The 26851-nt window shown below is 40.2% G+C and overlaps 1 protein-coding gene across 3 annotated transcripts in view; it reads right to left on the minus strand.

Annotated features, from left to right (window-relative positions):
- ttyh3 (tweety family member 3) overlaps positions 1-26851 on the minus strand; it is a 119836-nt gene that overhangs the window by 51609 nt on the left and 41376 nt on the right. For all 3 annotated transcript variants that reach the window (XM_033041037.1, XM_033041035.1, XM_033041036.1), the window contains exons 2-4: positions 22934-23100; positions 14489-14600; positions 1461-1681 (exon numbers count right to left, since the gene is read on the minus strand). In XM_033041037.1, coding sequence (XP_032896928.1) covers positions 1461-1681; positions 14489-14600; positions 22934-23100 — 500 coding nt within the window. The remainder of the gene's footprint in view (positions 1-1460; positions 1682-14488; positions 14601-22933; positions 23101-26851) is intronic.

Consider the following 26851-nt stretch of genomic DNA (forward strand, 5'->3'; position numbering starts at 1 on the left):
GAATCTGCAGAACTGAACAAAAAATAGCGAAATTGTTATAAATTAAAACACTAAAATAGCAAAGTACTGCAGCAAAAAAAACTCTTTAGAGATACAGACAAATGCACTGCCAATCACGGCCAGTTTTAAGAGCCAGCAAATAGTGGGTAATCACCAGATTTGATTAAATTGGTACTTTTGCGGTATTTAAATAATATGCTGGAACTTAGTGTTCCTGGAATGATCATAGCACTCGCAGAGTATTTGTATGGATGCCAGAATAGTCATCCAAAACAACTGGTTAAGAAGTGATGTTACTACTTTCTCAGATAGTGGTGCAAGTTTATAGATAGATGGGCTCATGATAACAGATACAAGTGGCGATAAGGCGATAAATGAATGGCATAATAACCCCTGTTCAGCCTGAAATGTGGCTGCAATTACAGTGCCCTCCATAATGTTTGAGACAAAGACCCATCATTTATTTATTTGCCTCTGTACTCCACAACTTGAGATTTGTAATAGAAAAATAATCATATGTGGTTAAAGTGCACATTGTCAGATTTTAATAAAGGCCATTTTTATACATTTTTGTTTCACCATTGAGAAATTACAGCAGTGTTTAAACATCGTCCCCCCCATTTCAAAGCACCATAATGTTTGTGACACAGCAATGTCATATAACTGAAAGTAGTTATGTTTAGTATTCTGTTGCATATCCTTTGCGTGCAGAACCAAATGTGATTTTTTTCTATTATAAATCTCAACATGTGGAGTACAGAGGCAAATAAATAAATTATGGTCTTTGTCCCAAACATTATGGAGGGCACTGTGTCTTCCAGATGAGCTGTACTGGAAGTGGTTGTGGAGAAAAAAAACATTTTTGGATGGTTTTGTGTTCTAACTAGGAACAATGAGAAACACATTCAGAAAATAATGAAACCAGCAGAAAGATAAAGAACAAAACAAAAGCAATCATAACAGCTTGAAATAATAATAAAAATCACCAATCACTGATTGAAATCAGTAATAAAATGGTACAAATCCAAAGCAGACAGGAGTAAAAAAAAAGTACCCAAGGTCAAAAAGTAAACAATCAGCCCATTTGTCAAAGTGTTAAACACTTCAAATTATTTGACATTTCTCACATTTACCAGTTTTAATGTTCTTTTCCTGCAAATACATTTCTGATTGTGAGATTGATAGCCAGCTCTTTGTCGAGCTGGCAAACACATTCAAAGTCAGTGACAGCTCCAATTACAAAACAAAAATTGAAATGAAGGTGGGCCGTTGGTGTAAGTAATGGGAATATGAACAACAATGATACAACTAGAAGTATTGGGGTTTTTTAAGAATCACTACATGTTGCATCCACACATTACAGTCTGACCATGGAAATCCAAGAGTAGCATTAGTAAATTGGTTTAAAATCCTCAGAACCAACGTACTTCACCAAAAAAGTAGATTTTATGGACACATACCTGTAATAGTCATACATCTCCATCAGAACAGCCAGATCTTCCAAAGAGACGTCGCTCCTTTCCCAAAATGGAATTTTAGTGAGCTGTCGACCTAGATTTCCAAGAAGATCCTTTATCTTCAGCACTCTCTCTAGATATCGTGGTTCCTTTGCAAACAAATCCTGCAAGGTACGAAGGCTTCCTTCTACCGTCCGATTCAGATCTCGATTGCTCTCAGAAACCTGCATTATAAAAAGATTGTAAATTAAAATGCTGTGTAGTCTTGCAAGTTGTCTGTACTGCCTTTAAGCGGTATGATTGTACAGCAGTAAAAGTTGCACATTTTCTTTAAAAAAAAGAAAAAAATGAAGTTGTACATAGAATGTAACATGCCAACATATATTTGGCACCTGAAAAAGGGTACCACTGTATTGTACTTACTTCTAATAAATAAACAACAAAAAAACACAAAAAAAAAAAAAAAAGATTGCACCTTTCCTATTTGACGGAATAGGAATTCAAGCATGGCTGTAACCTATATGATTTTTTAGAAACTATAATTCAAAACTGGCTGCATGTTAAATAATCAACATTCTGGTATTTAGATACCAGTTAATTTGCATTTGTGGATAGGCTGATCAAAAACAAATACATTTCAAAAGCTCTATACCATAAGAACTCTACACCTATAGCAAATGGGACTTAAAAATGGCACCAAACCTGGCGACTCTGTATACTGCCTCATTGAAAAATTCCTACACTTGTACTGCATCGAAGATATACTTATGTATAGTAATAATTGTACTGAACTGTATACAAACATGAATTTCAGTGTACCTTGGTATATGCGGCAATAAAGTACCATTGAACTAGTTCACTGAACCTGAAGTTAGCTACATTTTAATACATTTCAAGCCCCGGGGCTTTGGAGCTGTGGCGGCGGGCCCAGTGGACGACATCGTCGGGAGCTCGCAGGTCACAGGTTGGTGACCTGTTTTTCCGGAGCTCCCACAACTACAGCTGCGTCCGCTGGACTGGAGGGCGGCAGCTTCGACCACCCCGGGCCACGGAGCTTGAACCGGCCCGTTCGCGGAGCTCGGATTCAGCCGCGGGACTGACTTACCATTACCCGGCGGGGTCACAACAACGGAAGCCTGGATCGCCTCAGCGCAGAGGGAGAACAAGGAGGGAAGAGACAGAGACTTTTGCCTTCCATCACAGTGAGGAGGTGCCTGGTGAACTCACTGTGGTGGATGTTAATTTGTGTTTATTGTGTGTTTTTGTTATTTATTATTATATGTATGACTGCAGGCATAAAATATCGTTCACAATCATGACAATAAAGGAAATTCAATTCAATAAAAGATGATAAATGTTTTTTTTAAAAGAGGTTTATTTAAACCGAGGAGAAGCTGCAGCTACACAAAGATGACTGACCCTGGACAAAGCCCTTGCAGTACAAGAACCCCGTATTCAATTTGACAGACAAGAATGTGATGCTACAGGCTCTGATTTTTCTGGGAGAATTAAACTGTCCAGCCAAACGTGAAAACCAAATTCCTTTTGAAAAACCTAGTTTGAGACCGCCGAGTTCTGAAAATTAGGCTAAATACTTGGGAGGCCAAAAATTTAAGTGAATCTGTGCCAACCTTCAGTCATGTTAGCTTTATAAAACTTTGGTTAAGTCATGTTTGGAGTATTGTGTGCAGTTCTGGTCACCCCATTTCAAGACTTGTGAGGGGATGTAGAAGAGGTTTACTAGAATGCTGCCAAGATTAGAGGGTATTAGCTCTGAGGTGAGGTTGGACAAACTTGGATAGTTTTCTCTGGAACATCAGAGGTTATGGGGGAAACTTGATAGAAGTATATCAAATTTTGAGAGGTATAGATGAGCTGAGGCTCAGCACAAATTATTGAGCAGTTTTATTTTTCACAGGACAATGAGCACATATGATGTTATTTTGGGTTTCATTTATTTTCATTTGTATAAAAATAAGTAATATTGAAAAATAAAATAAATGTGATATGCTGCCATATTTCATTGCTGTTTTGTGTGAAACTGATTTTGTAAATTGTCTTCTCTATTCTATCCTTGAATCTATCCTTGGCTGTCTGACTGAAGGCAGCTATACCTTTAAGGACTGACCGGATTATGCCAAAACTAACTTCTTTCCCCCAAACTAAATTGATTAGCCTAGCTCAGCAGTGGACCCATTGAATGAAGCTGACATACCAGTTATGTTTGAATCATCATGGAAATGTCAAAGTTTATCATTCTCCCTTTGGTTAAAAGATCTCTCAGAACCTTACCCTGTGTTTTCCAGCCCTGTTGTTGTTTTACTGTTAATAAATTCTACTGCAAGGGGTTAGGGGTTAATGCAGTTGCATAAGGCTCTGGTTAGAAACCATTTAGACATCTGGTCACTCACTGTCCCTCAGGAAGGCTGTACTTATTGGTCTGGGAAGTGATGTAGCCCGTACTAGAACTATACAGAGCTAAAAGGATTAAACTGTAAATTACACAGGCTAGGTTTGTTTTCTTGTGAGATTAAGGGATGATCTGAGTGAAGTTATTAAGATGATTAAAGGATTTGATAATGCAGATAGATAAATTATTTCCTCATGAGATAGTCTAGAACCAGACTGTGCAATCTTAATATTAGGGCTAGTTTGAAAGAATGCTAACAGAAAGAACTCCTAAAGTATACTAAGAATCTGGAAAAAGTTGAGACACATCAGATAAAACGTTGGTACAAGATATGGGCAATTTAGAATGCTAGTACAGGTGAATAAACCATGATGTAGAATACACAACGATACACAACAGTCCCTTTGGCCAACATTGTCGGTGCTTAACATTGATACTAAGTTAAACTAATCTCATCTGCCTGTGAGTGATCCACATCTCAATATTCCCTGCATATCCATGTTCTTATCTAAAAGCCTCTTAAATGTTGCTTTCATATCTGCTTCACCACCACCTCTGGCAGTACATTCCAGGCACTTACCACTCTCTGTACAAAAGAAAACCTGGCCTGTACATCTCATTTAAACTTTCCCCCTCTAACCTTAAAGTTATGCCCTCTAGCCGTTGACATTTCCACCCTGTGGAAAAAGACTACAACTGTCTACCATATCTATTATTGACAATGTGGTCCACATTACGAAATAAATTCATAACAGTATACTTAGGTTTTGCTATTGTACAAGTGAATTATAGGATAGCTAGACTCAATTATGATACAACCATACTCATGGAGGGCGGCAGCTTCGACCACCCCGGGCCACGGAGCTTGAACCAGCCCGTTCGCGGCCCGTCCAGTAGGCGGCGCGACTCTCGTCTGCAGCGGCCTCTGCAGTCCGTCTGCGTTTTTATTATTTTATGTCTATGTTTTTATGTAGTTTTTGTTATTTTTGTTGGGGTATGTGTGTGGGGGGGTGGGGGTGGTGTGGGGGGGGTTGGGGGTAACTTTTAAATCTCTCCCTGCACGGGAGACCCGACCTTTTCTTTGTCGGGTCTCCGTTGTCGTTGGGGCTGCAACGAGGAGCGGCCTCCAACATGAAGACCGGGGGCTGTGGTGCCGACTCCTCACCTCACCGTCGCGGAGCTGGCCGAGTCCAGAGCGGGTGGAGCTGTGGTGGACGCTGCTGCGACCCGACCCCCGGAGATTCGGTGGCTGCAACTGCGGGTTTGGCGGACAGTGATACCGGGAGCCCGCGGGTCCCTGGAGGGAGACCGCTTTTCGGGGCTTCCGCAGCAGCGACTTCTCCCGCCCGAGTTGCGGGGTTGAAGAGCACCTGAGCGGGGCCTACAGCACCGCCCCGCGCGGCTTGGAATGGCGGCGGGTCTCTGCGAGCGCGCGCCGGGGGCTCTAACACCAAGACCCGGTGTGCGGCCTTGCATCACCTGGCGTGGCTTTAATGGCCACGGGACAATTCGCCATCGCCAGCCGGGGGCTTTGACTTTGACTCTGACATCGGGGGGGGAGAGTGCAGTGGAGAGAGAAGTTTTTTTGGCCTTCCATCACAGCAATGTGATGGATGTTTATGTAAATTATGTTGTGTCTTGGGTCTATTTGTTTGTAATGTATGGCTGCAGAAACGTCATTTCGTTTGGACCTTAAGGGGTCCAAATGACAATAAATTGAATTGTATTGTATTGTATTGTATTGTACTCTCATTATTTGAGGGATTGACTAAACTTAGACCATTTAAGACAGGGGTCGGCAACCTTGTTCTGCATTGGGGCCAGGATGCATGTCTGTGAGCGGATGGCGGGCCACATCTAGCACGTGTACACATGGATCCCGCCCTCGATGGCAGGCGTCAAATCACATGTTCACAGAAGGTAGACAAAAATGCTGAAGAAACTCAGCGGGTGAGGCAGCCTCATGCCATGCTTGCATGTCTCACCTGCTGAGTTTCTCCAGCATTTTTGTCTACCTTCGATTTTTCCAGCATCTGCAGTTCTTTCTTAAACGTGTTCACAGAAGGTGCGCGGCCATGCCGGCGGCTTTGCGCAGGATGCGGTACAGACAGAGCTCGGCCACGCTGGGCGGGCCGGATGATTACGGGAAATGAAATCCGTCTGCGGGCCGGATGATTTCGGGTTACGGGCCGCATTCAGCCCGGGGGCCGTAGGTTGCCGACCCCCTGATTTAAGAGATTGTCCAAGCTAACAAAGATATCCCTGCCAGATCTAAATTTATAGCATGTCTCTCTGGATTTACTCCTGAATATAAATGCAAGGTATTGCTTACTCAGCAGTTCCTTGCGAGAAAAAAAAACCCTGAATCTGCCCTCCCAACCAACATTCTCAAGCGAGAGATTTGGGAGAAATGGGATTCCTTGTTCCTGTACTTTCTCTATACTCATTTCAACAGTGTACCAGTAGAATGTCAATATACCTTACAGATCAAAACACCCACTGATGAATGTATCTAACCCTTCAGATAGGAACCTGCATGAATTCAGAATATTTTCAATTTTAATCTCTCCAAACATCAGGAGTTTATATTAATCTGGGGCCAGTAGAATATTGGGAAACCGTCGACTACCTAAACATTCAGAACCTTCATCATGGCCACACCAAGCCTGTAAAGTGTAACAGCTATATATTGCACCCATTCCTTCTCTCCAGAGATGCTGCCTGTCCCGCTGTGTTACTCCAGCATTTTCTGTCTACCTATATAATGCTTCACAGTTGCTGTCTTTAGTCACATTAACACCGCCAAACCCACGACCTCCAGCACTAAGGAAAAAGACAGCTCAATAACAGAAGGGTGGGCCACACAATGTTTCATTCAGTTGGATCGTAATAGTTAATAGACAATATACAATAGACGCTGCACTATCTGTTCTTCATAGAAAACTTTCTGCAGAAAAGACACCTTCAACCACAGGTCCACGTGGCAGTGGTCAGCACGGAATGTCCCACAAGCCCTGGTGGAGAAAAACACAATGGATCCTGCAGGATGGCTTTCCCAGCAGATTGGTAGTGATTTGGCTAAATGCCTCTTTGGCAGAACTTGCAAACGAGCACCAAGACTTTGCTTGGCTGGCAGGAGGAGGAGCCCATCTCCTCACTCATCAGATCCTTCCTGCAGTGTCTCACTACCACAGCACACTGTCCTCAAGTGTAAATAAGATGATCGCTCATCTCTTCGTGGACTGTGTGATTTCCAAGAAAGTCTGGAAAATTATTCAATGGTGTTTTGCAAGTTAGCCTGAGCAGCTACTTAATTGAGAAGAATGGGTTATACAAGCTGTTCTCAGGGAACTGAGAAAATATCACATGCAGCCGAACGTTCATCAACTCGGTGAATGGTGCCCTTTGGTCTGCTTGGAACGTTGGTCTTCCTGTGTAAGGAGATGCTGTAAGCTAATTCTGCAGATTTGTCTCAAAATCACACGTTACTTTGTCATCAGTTCTAAATCTTGGAATATACCTCCCAAAAATCCACAGTGATGGTCCAACGTGCGGAAATACATGCCGAGGATGCACTGAGGCTCAGTGCAGCCTCTGGAAAGACCTTGTGGGGAACTACCATCGTTTTGCATCCTGCTGGCTCTGGGTTTAGGCTTAAGCTTAGACTTATTATTGGCATGCGCACCGAGGTACAGTGAAAAGCTTTGTTTTACATGCTATCCAACCTTATCAGATTACCGTGCATAAAAAGTATCAATACAGACACGTATACATACAATAGGTAGAGGAAAGGGGGGAAATAGTCCTGCATTGTAAGAGAATGAATTGATTTGTTGGTAAAATGATTGAAGAGAACAAGTATTTATTATTCAGAATAAAGTCTATTTTTGAAATTGTAAAAAGGATGTGGGCAACAAGCAAATGGGAACACTGCTATTGCAGATTCCTCTCATGTTACCTTGTCATAGGTTTTAAATCTTACGGCATGAAACCCACTCACAAAAATTCCACAGTACTTTTAATGGTCAATGGTTTGATAAGAGCAAGAAAACAGGGACAATGTATGCAGGTCTTGTAACTGTACAAATTCCACAAAATGAATAAACATTTCAGTAAACATCAAGATGATACATCTTTAAATTTGATTACATTGAAAATTCTGTTAAATTCTAATGATCTTATGTCTCCAAAATTGTATCATCTTGCTATAATTAGTGTCATATTGATCTTGTTTTTAAACCTCATAGAATTCATTGGTTAAGAGAAATTGAAGTACTTTTTTTTTAGTAAATTCACTTTGTGCAGCAAAACATTAATTTATTATGAAATCTGTCACAGGTGGAGCAAACACTGCAAATAGTTTTGAAAGATCATTTAGAAGTGTTGTTCATGCCCTCTGGTGTAGAAAACCACAGGAAGGAGGAACGTAATCCATTATTAAAAATGACCAACTCATTTCCCATTTTGAACAACGACTAAAAAACCCCACAGCCTGACAATATCCTGTGGCAAGGAACAACAATATGAAAGGGTGGTTGAAATCAGGTTTCTTGCTTTCAGAAATCACAAGATCAAAATATCAGAATAGCATCAATATTTTAGGAACCAGATTGCTGCCTGGAAATATTAGGTGTTCACAATAACTCGACTAGTAATTAGATATTAGTAGAATCAAAGTGCTCAGGAAGGACAGGGAAGGATTAAAAAAAAAGGGATTTCCGTGTTGATCAAAGAGAATACAATGCTGGAGAGAGACGGTGTCACTTAGGGGTCGTCAGAATCTGTTCAGTTCGAGATTAGAAACAGTAGAAGGAACATGACACTACTGAGTGCATTTGAAAGGTCACCAGTGTTATCCAGAAAATGTCTGATCCTTTAATTTACCTTGTACTTCTTGTCCAGCGATATTACATTAAGATCTTTCCTCCCTTGGTTATGTACAAGCTTTATTCTGCATTTAGTTCTTTACTATGAAGGCAGATACAAAATCTTTGCCATATCCCTCCCCAATGTCAATACCCATATTTAGTTTACTACTATTTTTTCAAGATACAATAGAACTCTTATAGGGTGATTTCACGAAAGGTCACTGGAGCGTAGATCCGCACCCACGTGACCGAAAATTTTAATTGGGGGACAAGCGTCACTTCCGGTACATGTTAGTGAATGGGAAAACACGCACTTTCACACCCGTTAAAAACATCGAAAACGGCCAGGTTTTGAGCTGCAATTTACTGTACCAGTCGGGGTGACCGTGAGGAACAGCTACCTAAATTTACAGTCCAAAAAAAAGATAGAAACTAAGGTAAATTCAAGAGGGAGCTGAAGGTGTAAATACAGCGGAAGTGCTAGCGGACATTTGCCGTGGAGATTTAAAGATCCAAAATATCGGGAATTATCGCGTTTGCTCGCTGCATTTCATCAAAAGTAAGGCATTATTGACTTTTTATCTTTATTCATTTGTTATATGAAAAGTATTAAAAGTTAAAAATCCGTCAGTAAAATTGCAAAATCGCCCATGGTTCTCAGGTGGGTTTTAACATGCAAATGAAAATGCTTCTGAAGCTCCATTTACCATTTAAATAATCGTAAACTCTCAATGCGTTTTGAAATAAATTTTACTGAGATGCAAGCTGTCAGCTGTTAGTTGGACAAAAGCAGGACATTTTATTATTTGCCAAAATATATTTCTCAATGTTTCTTGTTTAAAGCCTGCACAATCACCCAAACTACTTATTTATTTATTTATTTATCATCTAATAACAGACAAGCCTGCAGCATGGAATGATGTCAACAATCCTGATTGGGCACCCACTGTGAGCAGGATAGACAATGTGCACAAGAACGCCATCAACTTGCAGAGCTATAGATGCTTGAGCTGCGACCAAATCTACTTTAATACTCTCTTCTTGTTGCACGTGCATGGCGTTCTTGTGCACATTGTCTATCCTGCTCACAGTGGGTGCCCAATCAGGATTGGTGACATCATTCCATGCTGCAGGCTTGTCTGTTATTAGATGATAAATAAATAAATAAGTAGTTTGGGTGATTGTGCAGGCTTTAAACAAGAAACATTGAGAAATATATTTTGGCAAATAATAAAATGTCCTGCTTTTGTCCAACTAACAGCTGACAGCTTGCATCTCAGTAAAATTTATTTCAAAACGCATTGAGAGTTTACGATTATTTAAATGGTAAATGGAGCTTCAGAAGCATTTTCATTTTGCATGTTAAAACCCACCTGAGAACCATGGGCGATTTTGCAATTTTACTGACGGATTAACTTTTAATACTTTTCATATAACAAATGAATAAAGATAAAAAGTCAATAATGCCTTACTTTTGATGAAATGCAGCGAGCAAACGCGATAATTCCCGATATTTTGGATCTTTAAATCTCCACGGCAAATGTCCGCTAGCACTTCCGCTGTATTTACACCTTCAGCTCCCTCTTGAATTTACCTTAGTTTCTATCTTTTATTTGGACTGTAAATTTAGGTAGCTGTTCCTCACGGTCACCCCGACTGGTACAGTAAATTGCAGCTCAAAACCTGGCCGTTTTCGATGTTTTTAACGGGTGTGAAAGTGCGTGTTTTCCCATTCACTAACATGTACCGGAAGTGACGCTTGTCCCCCAATTAAAATTTTCGGTCACGTGGGTGCGGATCTACGCTCCAGTGACCTATCGTGAAATCACCCTATATTGTTTTTATTTCTCACTAATTTATTCTTGTATTCTATTTAATCCCTGCACCAAGTTTAATAATTCTTTGCTGGTTGCTTAAACTCTGCCAGTCTTAGCCATACTATTTTTCTTTACAACTCAAAGACTTTACTTTCAATCTAATATCACACTTAACCACCGTAGTTTTCCACAAATGGATCAATTTTCCTATGAAGTCCTTATTCTCAGTATCCTCATACTTATTGAGAGCTGTCTTCTGTTACTATCTGCCATCATTCCTTTTAAAATACCCCAATCCTCTTTAGGCAATTCAACACTTATAATAATGTACATGCATGTTCTTTGAGTTGAACACTTTTTTAATACTGAAAGTGAAGTTCATCATATTATGATCATTCTTCCCCTGAGAACCCTTTATCTGAGATTAATTAATCCATCTTCGTTGCCTTCATTATTTGTGACCAAATGTAAAATACCTTTACCAGGTGTTCTGTAAAACGTACATGGTTTCACCAATGCAGAGAGGGCCAGATTGCAAGCACTGAACATAACAGACCGGTTGAAGAAGATGCATATGAATCTCTGCCTCACTTGGAAAAGATGTTTAAAACTCTGAATGGTGGTGAGGAGCTGGTTATAGGGGCAAGTGTTGCCCTTTCCACAGTCAGGGGGGAGAGTACCAGGGACACAGAGGGGGAATTGAGAAGAGATGAACAAACCAGGGAATCACAGAGAGATGTCCCTGCAGAAAATAGAATAAGCAGAAATATAGTCATACAGCATGGAAACAGCCCCTTTGGTCCAACTTACCCATGCCGATCAAAATGCCCCAACTAGGATAGCCCCACGTGCCAGTGTTTGATCCTCTAAACCTTTCTTATCCCTGTACCTATCCAAATATATTTTAAATGGTGTTAATGCACTAGATCAGATGGCAGGCTCTTCAACCTCAGAGCCAAGACAAATGTACGTGAAGCTCTCATCAGAGACATGTAGCTTGCCGATAACGCACATCCAGCAGAAACTACAGTCACTGATGGACAGCTTCTATCGGGCTTGCAAGGACTTCGGGCTGACCATCGGGCAGGTTACAGAGGCACCACCCGTCATCATCATCGACGACTACAAACTCAATGCCGTCCATCAGTTCACGTACATCGGCTCCACCATCACTGACAATCTCTCCTTGGACACAGAGATTGACAAGAGGATCAGGAAGGCAGCTACAACTCTCACTCGCCTCACAACTCGAGTGTGGACCAACCGAAAGCAGACAGTGAAGTCAAAGATAGCAGTCTAAAATGCCTGTGTCAACAGTACGCTGCTGTATGGCAGTGAGACATGGACTACATATGCCACAGGAGAGAAGACTCAACACCTTCCATCTTAGAAGCATCCGCTGTATCCTGAGCATATCCTGGCAAGACAAGAGTGTCCAACGCTGAGATCATGTCTCGCGCTGACCTGCCCAGTATGTACACTCTACTCAGGCAGCGCAGACTGTGGTGGCCGGGCCATGTCCACCGCATGGAGGATGGCCGTATTCCAAAAGACATCCTCTATGGAGAGCTGACATCTGTGAGGAGAACCATCTGCTGCCCCTAGCTTCGTTACAAGGGTGTCTGCAAGAGAGATATGAAGGCGCTCGACATTGATGTGGAGTCCTGGGAGAGCCTTGCAGCTGACCGCACGAGGTGGAGAGGTACCATGAACCAACATCTCAAAACTGGGGAAGAGAAACTGGTGAACGCAGCGGCAGACAAGCAGGCACGCAGAAAGGAGCGCAATAACTTCAACAGACCAGAGACCACACACAAATGTGACATTTGCGGCAGACTGTCACTCCCGCATTGGTCTCTTCAGCCATAAGCGACGCTGCTCTAGCCGAGGTTTGGAGCAAGCAGCCAACAACTAGGATGCATCACCTATGGTCAGTCGAGACCGAGGGGGGCCTACTCTAATGTTGCTAATGCTGTTATAGCAGAAAGGGGAAGATATGGCTGGTGGTGGGATCCCATTGGAGCTGGTGCAACTGCAGAGGATGACATGCTGGATGCAGGCACTATTGTGATTAAGGGTGAGGATCAGGGGACCACTTTCTCTTGTCTGGGGATGGGTGAGGCAGCACAAGTGCAGAAATAGAGGAATCGTGTGTCTCCATCAACCACAGCGGGGGGGGAAGCCACGTATTCTGGAGGACATTACAGAAAGCCTAGAATGAAAAGCATTACCTTGAGAACAAATGTAGAGTCTAGTGGAGATATATAATACGAGATGTGAAAATGGCATCCTTCAAGGAAAAGGTGTCGGAGAGGTGGCTGTGGAGGTCCATTGGTTTATAGCAAGTATGGGTGCATAATTTGTCACCCGAGATGGAGTTCCAGAAAAGAATATGTCAGAAATAATCCAGGTGAATTTGAGGGTAGGGGTGGTAGTTATTGATAATGGGGATAAAGTTGTCCCACTTGTTTGTTGCCATGCTGAACATTTTTTCTAATGGATAGTCATTTTCATCAAGCTCAATTGATTTCTCCATTTATGGGATTTACAAATTTTCTTTCCTCATTTGTCCCATCCCTAACCCTCGTATCTCCCTGTAGCTCAGACTTGCCCACCCAGATTTCTGAAGATAAACTTACGGTAAACAGCCTGTCAAAATAATTGTGTTTTTATTTTGTTGTTAATTTGCAGCCGAATACGCAATCCTTAGGTTAATCAACCACGGCACAAGCGACAAAATAAAACAATAAAAATGATCAGTCTGAAGAAGGGTCTCTACCCCAAACGTCCCCCCTTCCTTCTCTCCAGAGATGCTGCCTCACCCGCTGAGTTACTCCAGCATTTTGTGTCTATCTTCGATTTAAACCAGCATCTGCAGTTCTTTCTTACATGACAAAATAAAACAATTATTGAGTCACAGAACAGCTATGGCATAGCATGTCGTTGAAGGGGCATTTTCATGAAAGTAGAGGGGGCAGAGCAAATGGTAAAATAAAGCATCAACTAAAAAAGTGCACCATTGTGCAAATACTTTCTGAACGACCGTGTAGAACTCATTTATGCAAAATCCAAGGCTAAGGGAATTAATTTACTGGAAGACAGTCAGCCATAGCATTTTTGTTATTAATGCCGTTTTGTATAATCTACAAGGAAACCTTCAGAGCATAAACAGTGCATTAAAATTTGCCATCCACATGAACCAACCCATCACCCATGGGAATGTATGTGCCCTTTCACAGCTTTCTCATTCTTCTCTGCATTAATGTCTTAAATTTTGTCTAAAGCTTCAGATCCACCATTTTCCCTTCTATTTCTGTTTGATCTATTTTACTCAGCAGCAAGGAGCCTAGCATCCTATCCAACAACAATATGCATTAAGAAGGTAAAAAGTTAATATGTTAAACTGGTTTGAGTGCAGTGAACATGAATAATTATACCTGCTGCTGTAAACTACACAGTGCATACAAATTGCCACATACGAAACTGGATTTCATACAGCATCTTTGCTGTCAATTGCACAGATCAGTTTTTGCTCTAACATTACAGCACTGGAATTTTAATTTAAGATTTTCTGAAGATCATTGTTCATATACTGTTCAACAGGGCTACTACTCTGAACCCTTTTCAATTTGTACAATTTCTCTCACAACAACTTATACAGGTTGCGATGCCATCAACTGGATAGGAAGAATGATGCAGAGTAATTGTTATAAATGCAAGTTTCTCATATTAGCTCGTCATTAACAATACTTTAATTAAAGAACATGGATAATTCAAACTCAATATATCTCTTGACATTTTGATTTGAAATAATTACCATCTGGTAAACCACAAATATAATATAGCCACATCTTGACGACATGGTCAACGTTAATGGAAACAGTGGACTTTTATCATTTGTTGTTTACTCACACAACACTGGAAACTTTGACTTACCAGGTACTCAACTCCAGTTATAGTGCGGTTTGCGTGTCTCATTGAATAGGCAAGCCTGAAGACGCCATCGCTGGTTTCTCCATTACCATAGAAGCCAACAGCGATCCCTGCACTGGTAAAATCAGAAATTCCAGCATAAGGAAACATTTCAATTATACAGAAAGAGAATTCTTGCTATTTATAATACTTTGAATTATGGGCAAAACAACAATTTTAAAGTAATACTCTTTCACGCCACAACGACCTTTACAAAGATTGGACAAGACCCGGAGTCAATCAAGCTTCAGCAACAGATCTGTGGTTAGCGAGGAGTACTTGTATTTCATCTCTCAGGTGAATTAAACATTAAAATACTAGCTGAACACAATAAATGTTTAGAACTGTATTAAACTTAACATGTCACTGATATGAGAATATGCATTAATTATTCGCCAATTTAAATGTTCCTAATTCAGATAATTCTGCCCCTTTTAACAATTATAAATGTTTGAAAAACTTAAATCAAATTTTGCTTTTGTTCCACCTCCATTTTAACTTTCAAACGTTTCTTTTCTTAGCATTCCAAATTACTTGCTAAATTGCAAACAAACTGAACTTACAATTTAAGCGGCTCATAAAATATCCACTAGGAACTACAAAACTGCACTAATTACAAAACTTTGTCCACATTCCCAGTCTGTTAAGAGCATAACATATTATGTTTTAAAATTCAAGTATCCAACAAATGTTTCTTCACTTCCCTGCAAACACAGCATAAACCTAAAGTATGGATTGTATATAGATGTTCTGAAAATAGAGATTAGAGGCAATTGAATATAGATATTAAAATCTAATTCATAATAATTTTATCCTATTTATATGGTGTTTCTCAATAATCCTAGTAAATTTATGTGCATTTCAATCCAATCCACTTATCCAGTAACGTTCATTGTATTTAAAATAATATAGTTTCAGTAAGCAAATAAGTAAGTTTATTGGCCAATGTATTCACATACAAGGAATTTGCCTTGTTGCTGTAACAACATGACATACAGTGACAGTTACGAATGACTCAGAAAACACTAAACATTAATAATAAAACACCATTGATTAAGCATGTGAACCAACAAAATACCAGATCAAAGGGATGCTACAGATTTTTGGCTGTTGAGTAGAGCAACTACTCGTGGATAAAAACAGTTTTTATGTCTGGCTGTGGCAGTTTTGACAATCCGGAGTCGCCTTCCAGAGGGAAGTGATTCAAAGAGTTTGTGGCCAGGGTGAGACGGGTCAGAGATGATCTTGCTCGCTCACTTCCTGGCCCTTGCAGTGTATAGTTCATCAATGGAGGGAAGGTTGCAGCCAATAACCTTCTCTGCTGATCGGACGATTCGCTGCAACCTCCAGGTGTCGTGCTTGGTGGCTGAGCCAAACCAGACCATGATGGAGAAGGTGAGAACAGATTCTACGATGGCTGTGTAGAATTGGACCATCGTTGCCTGTGGCAGATTGTGCTTCCTTAACTGCTGAAGGAAGTACATCCTCTATTGTGCCTTTTTGACTGTGGAGTCGATGGTAGCCCCCACTTAAGGTCCTTGGAGATGATGGTTCTCAGGAACTTAAAAGACTCCACAGATGTGACTGTGGTGTTGTTGATAGTGAGTGGGGTGAGGGGAGGAGGAGCTCTCCTAAAGTCTACAATAAATTCTACTGTCTTAAGCGCATTAAGCGCATTGTTACGACGGCACCAGGACGCCAGCTGTGACAATTCCTGTCTGTAGGCAGATTCCTCCCCATCCTGGATCAGTCCAATCAGAGACTTCAGTGTTTGTGATTCAGTGTTGTTGAAATCAAATATCCTCATAAATGCAAAGGTGAATTTAGGGATATACTTTATTGAAGATATAATAGCTCATTCAAAATCTAAAACAGCTTCTATAAAATATTGTACAGATTCAATAACATTGAAATAAATGTGGTTAATTATGGAATTTAATAAATCTTTTCACTTTTAAGTGACTATTGACTGCAGATGTCATTGCTGAAAATATAACAAACCAAATCCAATGAAAATCGTTTTTTGTACTTAGTCCAAAAAAACTGGTTAGTTTTTATTCATTGCTAAATAGCAAAGAGAATTAAAACACTTGATGGAACTACCAGATGCTCTGGCTAAAATAACAAAATTTGTCAGCTTTTTAAAATCAAATACAGCTATATACCATGTTGCAATGTTCCTACAATAAAAAAACACATTTATATCACACTTTGTCCAATTCTCAAACCACTTTGTAATGAATTGCTGGAATGGGACATAGCTGAAAAACATTGACTCGCTACCCTCCTCTTAATTATTGATATGAAACTCGAAAAAGTTAAAGAAGGTGCTCCAAATGTAATCAAAACGCATTTCAGACTGAATAATTAGAGGCGGTGTTTATATCACACATTATCTTCTTCCAATCATTTCCACCCCTCTATTGTATTCTTCTGCACATATGAAACAGGTTAACATTCAAAAGCATCTGTATTATCTGCTTTGAACCATCCATGGAGCATCATATTTCGGTGCGAGAGTAGAAACATTTTGCTCCAAATTATATTGGGCTACGTGAGATTGCATCTGTATATTGTATTCAAGTCTGGACTCTCTACCCAAGTCAAGATATACTTGCAAAAGAGGAAATGCATCAATGTTTTACTGGAATAATTCTGAGAACAAAGGGATGGTCATATGAAAGATTATGTTTATCGGGCAATACTCTCAAGATTAGGTGATGTCAATGAAACGTTCAATATCCTTAAGGGAGGTGACAGGATAGATTTGGGGATGATGTTTTCCCTGGCTGGCGTGTCGAGAATTAGAGAGTCTACAAATGAGGGATTGCCCTTGCCCAAGTCGTAATTCCTTTATCCAAAGCGATTCTTTTTACAAGAGTAGAAGGTAACCTGTGTAGGAAGGAACTGCAGATGCTGGTTTATACAGAAGATAAGACACAAAATGCTGGATTAACTCAGCAGGACAGGCAGCATTTCTGGATTTCAGACATGCTGCCTGCCCTGCTGAGTTACTCCAGCATTTTGTGTCTATAGAAGGTAGCCTGGCTCACGCCTGCTTTGCCTTTCAATATGGACATGGCTGATCTGCCCAGGCTTCAACCTGCCTTCCATCTTGGACAATGTATGGTTCTCATTGGTGAGAAAAGATTAATTGGCAAACCTACAACAGTATTTTCTGACCTTTCAAAAATCTCTCCCTTTTCATTAAATACCTTTGATGATCTAGCCTCCACAACAATCCAGAGTGAAAATTCCAGAAATTCACTATCCTCATTAATAGAAGTTCTTAGCTCTGGAGTTTGAATATATTACTAAAACAATTTCTGGTTGTTTGATTGCACTGTTGCAATTGAGGGTTGAGGAAATAACATACAAAACATTCACTTTGCACTTCAGTTGTAATAGTTGAAGAAATATATTTATTTCAACATGCAAGCAAAAATGCTTACGGCACAGTGGGAAAATTTACCAAAATGGACTGCTGCTGGTTCAAAGGGAATCCTGAACATTGTTGCATTATTCAGCATCTCATTACTATCAGTGCTGCAGTCAAATGAATAAATGTTTAGTTTATTAGCCTTCTGCAATTATCTGGGGCAGAGCAGAGTGTCTGTATTATCCATATCAGTACAAAAGGTTCAATTTACTCAAGCCATTTAACCCTTCATGTGTCACAAGGCAATAGGATGTGGTGCAGAAGGTGAACCTCTGACCATGAGAAAAATTGTAACTCTGTGAAGAGCAAAAGGCTAGGTTTCAGGGAAGCGGCTTAATGTTCAGAACTGCTCCCTTCCTGAATGCCAATTTCTCAATGTCAGAGTAGCCTCACTTAAATTAATTTGTATTGGGTTTTATAATTCTCTGGACATCGCATGGGTTTTCACCGGGAGCTCCAGTTTTCTCCCACACTCCAAAGACGTACAGGTTTGTAGGTTAATTGACTTTGATATAAATTGTAAATTGTCCCTAGTATGCAGGATGGTGTTGGTGTATGGGGATCGCTGGTCGGTGCGGACTCGGTGGGCTGAAGGACCTGTTTCTTCACTGTATCTTTAAACCTCAAGTTTAATTTCTCCAACAAATGTCCCATATTCCTCACACGAGATTGAATTACATCCATTTTCACATCTGGATAGATGAGTTTTTATTCATGGAAGTTCTATATCTAAAATTCAATATCCAATGACACAGCGAGAACGTTTCTGCAACTTTACTTTTAAAAAGGATTAATAACATTTTTTTTAATTGTTGATACATCTTCCATGTTGTGTTGATGGTAAAGTGGTTTACATTATTTTAAGAAATTTTGAAGGAGAAAAATATTAGAGGGAACACAAATTACACACATTTCTGCATGTAGTGGAGGTAATTGTATGATGCTCATGCAAGTAAATTTTGTGACATACTACTGTAAATGACAGCAATTAATTTTATGTGCATAATTTGGATTTAACTATCCTCGCCTCAGTTGATCTTTCTAGAGAATTAATTCAGCTATTTTGAGATAAATTGCTATAACCTGCTTTCTATTACTTTTAATTTACTGTTTTATGAATAAATTGATTCACTGTGGAATAAAATGCACAGTAGAGCAGAACAGCTCCTTAACCATATCCAACTGAATGGTTGATATATGGTCAATAATCATTCATGGTCATGGAGTCTTACAATGTGGAAACAGGTCCTTCGGCCCAACTTTTCCACGCCAATCTACATGCCCCATCTACACTACTCCCATCTCCCTCGAAACCTATCCATGTACCTGTCCAAATTTTTTTTTTTTTAAATAGTGATAATACCTGCCTCACCTACGTTCTCCATGCCAGCTCGTTCCATACACCTACAACCTTTTGAGTAAAAAACGTTTCCCCTCAGGTTCCTATAAAATCTTCCCACCTCATCTTAAATCGATGTTGCCCCTCAGGTTCTTGATTCCCCTGCTCTGGGAAAAGTATTTTTCCTACAGCCCTTCTTATCATAACATTTGCCACCCTCAAGTCTTCCGGCACCTCACCCGTATTTAATGACAACTCATAAATCTCAACCAGGGCATCTGCAATTTCCTCTCTAGCTTCTGTATATTTGGTAATATATTACAGAAATAATTGGGAAAGTGCCTGATGCATTTATTTCAATAATCTTAAGATTATACTCATGTCATCAATTTCCAACTTTCACTTTCTCTTTCCATGACCTTTATTGGTTGTGACATGATTTTTCACCTTCTCATCAATCACCAAATAAATAGCTAAAGACCTGACCTCTCGTTTCCTCCCACCGACTAGTTGAGTCTATTTAACTATTTTGAGGTATCGTGTGAAAAGTTATTTAAAAATCTATGAAGCTCAAATAATCCACATCAGTTTCATGCACATAAAGGTGGGAACTGGAAGCATCCCAATTTATTTTACTATGCAGATAACACAGGATCAACATAGTGATTACAGCAAAATTTACGTCACTAAGATGAAGCAATGGTTAGTTTGCATTCATTAATCATGCACCGAAATATTTTTCTCAGAACATTATTATATCCACAACACAACATTCCCTAACCTGAGGCAGGAACAGTGACCAGTTCAGCAGTATCCAAAAATATTATGCAACCGATATATGAAATGGTAAACAATAATGCTTCTGCCTTACTTTTGCCTCATATCTTTTTAAGCATTTAGATTTCTTTAGTCCTTCCATTAATATGACTGATAGGCAGAGGCCATGTGTGAAAACACATACATAGATGTTACATAGAACAGTACTGCGCAGGAACCATTCCTTTGGCCGATAATGTTTGTGCCCAACATGATGCCATTAAACTGATCTCATCTGCCTGTACATGATTCATATTCCTCTATTCCCTGTGCTTCCATGTGCCTTTCTAAAAACCTCTTAAATACCACTATCGTATCTGCTTCCAATGCATTCCAAGCCACCACTACTCTGTGTAAAAAAACATTTCCCCCTCACCTGACAGCTATGTCCTCCAGTGTCAAACATTTCCACCCTGGGAAAAAGGTCCTGATTGTCTACCCTATCTATGTGTCTCATAATTTTAGATACTTCTATCAAGTCTCCCCTCAACTCCTCTGTTGTAGAAACTCCCCAAAGAAACCAAGTAGACAGCATGCTCAACTCAAACTTCCTCCTCTTTCCTCAGTTAAATCCACCAACTTAACCATTTTTCTAGTTTCCTCATATGCTTGTCCAGCTTTCCCTTAAGTGCTTCTACACTATTCACTTCAACCCCACATTCTTAGTCTTTGGGCAGTGACGTTTCTTCTGGTTACCCTTTTGGATTTCTTTGCGATAATCATTTATCAGTGACCTCTATTAAGTCACCTTCTCAAGAAACCCAGTCTGCTTTTCCTTTCGTTATATGCACATACGTTCACATTTCTGGTATCGAAACATCACTTATTCCTTAGGTCCATAGATGCTGTCTCACCAACTGAGTTTCTCCAGCATTTTTGTCTACCCTGAATTATATGCACTGTTTCTACATCCTTTTCAAACAAGGGAATCTAGTGCTGTATGCCCCTCTCTGGCAGCACTCCAATCAAGACCAAACTTCCCAAAACAGTGCCGGAGAGTGGCAATATTTCACGTGAAACTCCCCTTAAAACAGTTAAAGAAGCCTTGATCGACACACAATGCTGGAGCAACTCAGCGGGACGGGCAGCATCGCTGGAGAGAAGGAATAGGTGACGTTTCGGGTCGAGACCCTTCTCCAGACTGATCCTTATGTCGGTAAGCCTTCTTCGGATTACACTACAACATTTCACCATTCTGCTGTTTTGCACACATTATTGTATTTATTGTTGTGTTTGTCATTACTGTATGTGTACTTACTCTGTCTCTTCAATGTGAACAAGGAATTTAATTGAACCCTGGTGTACATGGCAATAAGCACAGCTGAATCTGATTGAATTTCAATTAATTCCCTGAAATAAACCCCAGAGCTTGCTTTCATTTTTATGGTTTTGTTACCTCTGGTGCAACTTTTAGCAATAGATGCACTTATACCTCAAGATCCCTTTGATCCTCTACGCCCATTTACACTTGACTTTCGAGTACACCTGACCTCCAAATACTTCTTAGAAAGATGTACTGCCATTTTTGTGTTGAACTTTATTCACCAGTTATTTGCTTATCTAACTGGGTACCATCACTGAACAACTCCACCACCATCAAAACCTGGAATGTAATACTAAAGTTTAATTTATTACTGAAGATAGACACAAAAAGCTGGAATAACTCAGTGGGTCAGGCAGCATCTCTGGAGAAAAAGAATAGGTGACGTTTCGGGTTGAGACCCTTCCTCAGACTGAGAGCCAGGGGAGAGTGAAACGTGAGACTTAAAAGGTACATGGAACAAATGAATGAAAGATATGCAAAAGCAACAATGATCAAGGAAATGTGGAGCCCAGAATGGTCCATTATTAGCTGTGGGGAAGGTGGTAGCGAGTGACGCAACCAGTGAAACTTTATTACTGTTAATTATAAATTGTTATGGTCCAGCTCTTGTGGTGTTGAACACGACTACTCACCATGTTCTCCACTGTGAATAGCTAATCTTTATCCCTATCTTGAAACCAGTAGACAATACACTCTCTACTGCTTAACCCCTCCCCACTCCAATTTATTGCATTTACTTATCTATTCTGAGGCACCTTATTCAGGCTTTTTGAAAATCTACAAAGATCGCATTACACGGTCTACTCTTTTTTAAACAACTCTTGAAAATTTAGTCAGGCAGTCAATTTAGCATTCTAGAACATGGAATCCAATGCAGTAGCCAGTTAGAGTTCACAGTATCATTCAGAAAAATAAGTGCAGGCAACATCCTATTACAGCTGTGTAGAAAGGAACTGCAGATGCTGGTTTATACCGAAGATAGACACAAAAAGGACGGGTGACGTTTCAGGTCAGAACCCTTCTTCAGAAAACCCTTCCATGTTTGAAGAAGGTCCCGACCCAAAATGCCATCCATCATTTTTCTCCAGAGATGCTGCCTGACCTGCTGATTTAATCCAGCACTTTGTGTCTATCATTCATATATTTGGTGTAACCCAGCATCTGCAGTTCCTTCCTACACATCTTATTATCGCTGTTCAGGAAACAGAAATCACCACCGCGAAATTCACAAATCAATACTAAATCAAATAATGAAATATGGAATATAAATACACTCTCAAAAAAATGAGAAAAAACAAACATTAATTAATTTTGGTTTCAACTCATATTTCTTAATGCATGTACAGATAATGTGGCTTCACATTCTTGAAAATAGTGATACAATTTTTTAGGAATGCAACATCACTCCTCACCCCACCCCGTCATGCATGCAGACAGAGCAGGCATTGACAGGAAAATAAAAACTCAAGCTTCGATAAACTGTGACCTCACCTGCACACCAGTGTTGCTATGATCACACACCATGCTGTACAGCAACAGTCTGCATTTGGCTGATCTTCACTCTTCCGCCGACAGCAGAGCCAAAAGGAATAGAAGAGAAGGAAGAGGAGGTTGAGAGCCAGACAAACGAGAGCAATTCCACCCAACAGCAGGAGTGACTGAAAAACAAAGTGGGATGGGGATGATGAGAAAAGGGTTAATATTTAAATTAAACACATCAACAGAAATTAAACACATCAACAGAAATTAAACACATCCATTAACATTCTGAAATTCCAAACGAATGTGTTATTTAACCAACATACTAACTGATTTTACTCCATGTGTGCATCATTGAGTACATAAAAGCGATTCATACTATTGGCATCACCGTAATCAACATGAGCAGCAGAGATATAGGTTCTAGATTGATGGTACTCAAGCCTATTTGAATGTTTATTATTATTTATCAAAATCTGAGAGTTGTTCGTTCTCCCCGTGACCACATGGGTTTTCCCCGGGTGCCCCAGTTACCTCCCACACTGCAAAGAAGTACAGGTTTGGCGGTTAATTTGGCATCCGGAAAAAAATGGAAATTGTCCCTAGTGTGTAGGGTAGTGCTAATGTACAACGATCTCTGGCGCAGACTCAGTGGGCTGAAGGGTATCACTAAATTGAACTAAGCTAAATTGGCATCTATATGAAAATTGGATTAATTCAACCTTTGTCTCTTTAATAATCTTTAAAAATAGGTAATCTTGACCTTTGAATAGTTCTTAATAACTGCATACCCAAACTGCGGCTGGGAAACAGCTGTGAATGCACATTGGTGTTGTTACATTAAACATTTCACTCAACTAATTCATAAATGATCCAAGATATGTATTTAACCACTTAAAATCATTGAAGTGGAAATCGACCTGCAAATAATGAATAGATATAATAGATACCTACGGTAGCTTTCTGTTAAGAGGGGGAAAAAACAACAGCTTATTATTCTGAAGATAGGCACAAAATGCTGGAGCAACTCAGCGGAACAGGCAACATCTCTGTAGAGAAGGAATGGGTGACGTTTTGACCAGAAACGTCACCCATTCCTTCTCTCCAGAGATGCTGCCTGAGTTACTCCAGCATTTTGTGTCTATCTTCGATACAAACCAGCATCTGCAATTCCTTCCTACTGCTTAATATTCCATCATCTAGAGACTGAGGCACAATCCTAAATGTACCACGAGCATTAAAGGGCATTGTATTTGCACCAAATAATCGATAGAAGCAAGGAAAAGAACAAAATCACGCATTGCCATCTGATACAAGTTCCAGCAAGAATTATTTTGTTAATGCGGAAAAATGTTGAAGAAGTACAAGACAAACATTAAAGCACTTGGACAGGGAACAGCAGCAGGAAATCAGAAAGACAATGATGTAATGAGATAAGCAAACATTCAAAATGTAATCACAAGCCGACTCATTTTAACAACTTTATCATAGCACAAACAGCTGGTGGATCCTGAACTTTAGACATACTTGGGTAAATATTTAAATCAATTACATAAGCTGTCACGACAGTACGGAATATAGAAACTTGAATTGTCTTTAACAGCCAATTGACTTTTGAAGCAGTCACGAATACTTGGAGAACAGACTCAGCAGTCATTAGACAAACAGAAAGAATCACAAAAACTACAATTAGATGAATCATCAAATAATCTGTTTCAGTGACGTAGACCAAGGATTAATGTTTGCCAGAATGCAGAACCCTCCTGCTCTGTCCCTGTCCCACTCATCCCCCCCACCCACCATACAGCCTGAGGAGACAGGACAAGATTCAACACCTCACTGAACACAGATACAAAAGGCTGGAATAACTCAGAGGGTCAGGCGGCATCTCTGGAGAAAAGGAATAGGTGATTTTGCGGGATCTGAAACATCACCCATTTCTTTTCACCTAGAGTTTAAGAAGAAACTGCAGATGCTGGAAATCAAAGGTACACAATAATGCTGGAGAAACTCAGCGGGTGCAGCAGCATCTATGGAGCGAAGGAAATAGGCAACGTTTTGGCCCGAAACGTTGCCTATTTCCTTCGCTCCATAGATGCTGCTGCACCTGCTGAGTTTCTCCAGCATTTTTGTGTACCTTCTTTTCTCCTAGAGATGCTGCCTGACCCCCTAAGTGAGTCCATCCTTTTGTGTGTCTTTGGCTCAAACCAGCATCTGTAGTTCTTCTCTTCAACATCTCACCTTTTCAAAACGCAACCTCCAACAATGCCCTACTTAGTTCTGCACCAAATGGCACATTATGTGCTTATGCCTTGGCATGGCATTTGAACAAACAACGCATACACAATAAAAACAATCAAAAGCTGAAAAAACACTGCGAGAGTTACACAAAAGTGTCAATGAAAAATTTGCAAGGGATATCATAGAAACATAGAAATTAGGTGCAGGAGTAGGCCATTCGGCCCTTCGAGCCTGCACCGCCATTCAATATGATCATGGCTGATCATCCAACTCAGTATCCCGTACCTGCCTTCTCTCCATACCCTCTGATCCCCTTAGCCACAAGGGCCACATCTAACTCCCTCTTAAATATAGCCAATGAACTGGCCTCGACTACCCTCTGTGGCAGAGAGTTCCAGAGATTCACCACTCTCTGTGTGAAAAAAGTTCTTCTCATCTCGGTTTTAAAGGATTTCCCCCTTATCCTTAAGCTGTGACCCCTTGTCCTGGACTTCCCCAACATCGGGAGCAATCTTCCTGCATCTAGCCTGTCCAACCCCTTAAGAATTTTGTAAGTTTCTATAAGATCCCCTCTCAATCTCCTAAATTCTAGAGAGTATAAACCAAGTCTATCCAGTCTTTCTTCATAAGACAGTCCTGACATCCCAGGAATCAGTCTGGTGAACCTTCTCTGCACTCCCTCTATGGCAATAATGTCCTTCCTCAGATTTGGAGACCAAAACTGTACGCAATACTCCATATCAAAAATCTCTCAGAGGTAACATGCATCTTTTGATAAATCAAAGCCCGTTATTTCAACTGGAAATGAACAAACGAGGAAACAATTAAGAAACATTTAGACAAGTACATGGATAGGACAGGTTTAGAGAGATATATGGGCAAAACGCAGGCAGGTGGGACTAGTGTAGATGGAACATGTTGGTCGGAGTGGGCAAGTTGTGCCAAAGGGCCTGTTTCCACCTGTAAACTATGTAAAAAAATAAATAAAAAAAACTTGTCCCGCACATCACCTTTAATCTTTGCCCATCTCATCTTAAATCTTTACCCTCTCCTATTTGATATTTCCATCCTGGGAAAAAGATTCAGACTGCCTATCCTATCTATGCCTCTCAAAATTGTATATAATTCTATCAGGTCTCCCCACAACCTCCAGCATTTCAGAGCAATCTTTCCAAAGATTCTCATAATGGGGCAACCAGAACTGAACGGAAAAGTATAGCCTAAGCAAAGTCCATGCTCTAGGCTGCATCATGACTTTGACTCGTACTCTCAGGGGTTATATTGAGGAGTTATAAAATTCTGTGGAAGTAGCAGCTATTAATTCAAAGCAAGAACCAGTCTTCAGAATATCTGTTCTGATGTACATTTCATTGAAAAGGTAGGTTGCACACAGCATTAACAAAAAATTGAACAAATGGCTAGAGCTGGAATTTATTTTGCTGGTATGGGTCTTTACTGGTGGTTTTAACCATTTGAACTAGTTTCCCACACTTAATACCTTGCAGAAATTATCTTTATCGTGTTACTAATAAACAAATAGCAGGTCATTCAGCAAATTAACAACTTTGCTTGTGATTAAAATGTCTGTTAAATATAAGGTTTAGTGTACAGTTTAGAGGAAGAGTAAACAGTTTTCACCTTTTAAATGCTGATATCCAAGCATTTGCTGTTATATTTCAGACCTCAAGG

This window comes from Amblyraja radiata, chromosome 22 (genome assembly GCF_010909765.2).
Source record: "Amblyraja radiata isolate CabotCenter1 chromosome 22, sAmbRad1.1.pri, whole genome shotgun sequence".
Lineage (NCBI taxonomy): Eukaryota > Metazoa > Chordata > Chondrichthyes > Rajiformes > Rajidae > Amblyraja > Amblyraja radiata.